The 2,955-nt window shown below is 30.0% G+C and overlaps 1 protein-coding gene across 1 annotated transcript; it reads left to right on the top strand.

Annotated features, from left to right (window-relative positions):
- Window positions 1-1,223: 1,223 nt before the first annotated feature.
- Window positions 1,224-2,696, top strand: LOC135954065 (uncharacterized). The gene has a single exon (XM_065504118.1). The coding sequence runs from the start codon at window positions 1,224-1,226 to the stop codon at window positions 2,694-2,696; it is 1,473 nt and encodes a 490-aa protein (XP_065360190.1).
- Window positions 2,697-2,955: the final 259 nt, after the last annotated feature.

Here is a 2,955-nt window from a genome sequence, read left to right as displayed (position 1 = left end):
AAAATATTTAACAAAAATTTCTATTTTTTGTTGGTGTTATTTTCACAACTATAATACCTAGAAAAAAATGTGTATAATCATTGGTAATTATCAGTTTTATCAAGCGTAACATTTATAACAACAAATATTGACAAAATACATGTGTACATATGTTTGTATGTATGTAATTATACATACATATGTATGAATGTTTTTATGTATAAATGCATAAATATATAATGTATTTGCATAAACATGTTTATGAACATGCAAATTCACACATAAATACAAAATGTTGATAAATACATTCATATAGTTTGTAATTAGTTTGTATTTAATGATAAACTAGAGATTTACATATCAATGTGATATTATGTTTTAACACCGACATACATATGCACTAATACATGCAACATATGTATGCGAGAATCTAAGTATAGGTGTGTGCAGTGAAAGGTGCTGGTATTAGGATGGCATGGTACAAATCAGATCAAATTATGTAGCCTTAAAGTAAAAAAATAATATTGAAATACGATATTTTTATAAATAATCAGTTTCTGGTCTGAAATAATAGTGATCACAGATCGCGCTGCTTTTATCAATTAAACGTTTATTTAAAAAGTTTTTAAGGATTTAAGATTTATTGTGTTTTCATATCAAATATCAATATTTGATCAATAATGTGAGTGAACACTAAACGACATTCTTTTCTCCATCAAATTATGAAAATATCGAATTTTGGACAATAATATGAGTGATCACATATCGAACTCCTTTTTACAATTAAACACTTATTTATAAAGTAATTAGAGATTTATTTTTCTTTTTAATTTTAAAAATGTTTGTGATCACAGATGGAGTTCTTAATTAAACGATTTTTTACAGTAGTGACGATTTAAGTTATTATCAGTTTGTCAATGAAAATAGCGAACAGAATTGCATACTTCAAAAGGAATCTTAGGAATACGGAGAAAGATAAATTTATACTGAGTATATACGAGGTCACCAGGAACTTCATTAGGAAACACGAGAAGGACATAATTATAACTACGGCAGACAAGGGGAATAAAACTGTGATATTATATAGGAGAGATTATATGGAGAAAATGTACCAATTATTAGATGACAAGAGCACATACAGGAAAATTGAAATTGACCCAACAACTAGTCTTCAGAAAGGGAACAGTAACTTAATTACACAATTGGGAAAAGATGGGTACATTACCAGATACGAGAAATTCAAAATGACGACACAAGCGGCAGCAGCACCTGAGTTATATGGACTGCCAAAGATACACAAAGACGGAATACCACTTCGACCGATATCTGCATCCATGAAGGTACCGTGTTACAGTCTTTCGAAGTATATTGGAACAATTTTGAGGAATATTGTGTCGCCCAAATACAATATACAAAATTCAGTAGAATTAAAACGAAAACTGGAAAGCGTCTCATTGGAAAATGACGATATTATGGTCTCTTTCGACGTGGTATCATTATTCACTAATATACCGATTCACTTGGCTATAAGGAATATACTTGACAAATGGAAAACACTTAAGGAACACACGGCAATACCAAGGCAAACATTTTTGAAAATTCTTCAGTTTTGTTTAACTGATAATAACTATCTCACTTTTGACAATAAATTTTACCATCAAACATATGGTATGCCAATGGGAAACCCCCTATCGCCAACAATTGCAAATATTGTACTTGACACACTACTGGACGATGTAATTGACGAATTAAGGGCTAATAATATAGAGATTAAGTTTATCACTAAGTATGTGGATGACTTGTTTGCGATTATAAGGAAATCGGACGAAGAGAAGATATTAAAAACAATGAACGTTTATCACAATAAGATACAATTTACAATAGAACGCGAGAAGAATATGTCAATACCGTATCTGGACATCAATATCATCAAGGATAATGGAAGAATAAGGACAAATTGGTACACGAAACCCACATCTTCAGGTAGAATGGTTAACTTCAACTCTACACAACCATTGAAAATGAAGATAAGTACAGCGACGAATTTAATAAGGAAAGTATTACAGATAAGTGATGTTGAATACAGGAAAACCAATATTAATAGAATAGGAAAAATACTTACAGGGAATAGTTACCCAACATATATGACGAACAATTTAATCAACAAAGTACTAAAATATGAAAAACAGCAGAAAAATCAAAACACTGAGGAGGAAAAAGTTTTTTACAGTGTACCATTTATTCCCAAACTAACGGAGACAAAAACAATGAAGAGAATGATCACAGAAAAAACAACAACAATAGCTTACAAATCAAATATGACACTGAGGCATCTATTTACAAACAACAAAACAAAAATTGACAAACTTAAGAGTGATAATGTGGTCTATGAGATAAAATGTGACGGTAATGAAAGGGAGAGATGTAACTTGGTTTACATTGGTACGACAAAGAGAATGTTGGGGACGAGAGTTAATGAACACAAAACAGATATTGAAAAAGGAAAAATAACGACGGCATTATCTCTGCACGTAAAGGAGTGCAATCATAAGATGGATTTTGACAATATTAAGATATTGGACAGAGAACAAAAAGAGAACAAACGATACACTCTTGAAAGCTTAAGAATACAACAAAAAATACACAATACAATGAACACGAAAGAGGACAAGGATAACACAAAACTGCAATATTCCGCTGCAATATTTAATTATTAAATCAGTTGAAGTTCTGTGATATTAGTATTAAGTTTGACTTATAGTATATGTTTGTGTTGTAATGATTATTTATTTATTTATTAATTCTGTGTCGTGAAGTCCAGTTTTTTAAATAATAAGTTAATTGACAATGTAAACAATAGAATTTCGTAAGTTGAACTGTGATATCTTAAGTTTTTCAATGATTTATAATAAAATATTTATATGTTTTTGTCGCTAGAATTCAACAATAAAAGAAAACCCCTGAAGAAGTTTGAAA

Source organism: Calliphora vicina, chromosome 3 (assembly GCF_958450345.1).
Source record: "Calliphora vicina chromosome 3, idCalVici1.1, whole genome shotgun sequence".
In the NCBI taxonomy this organism is placed as follows: Eukaryota; Metazoa; Arthropoda; class Insecta; order Diptera; family Calliphoridae; genus Calliphora; species Calliphora vicina.
Note: the sequence above shows the minus strand (reverse complement) of the source record. Positions and strands in the feature narration are given on the sequence as shown.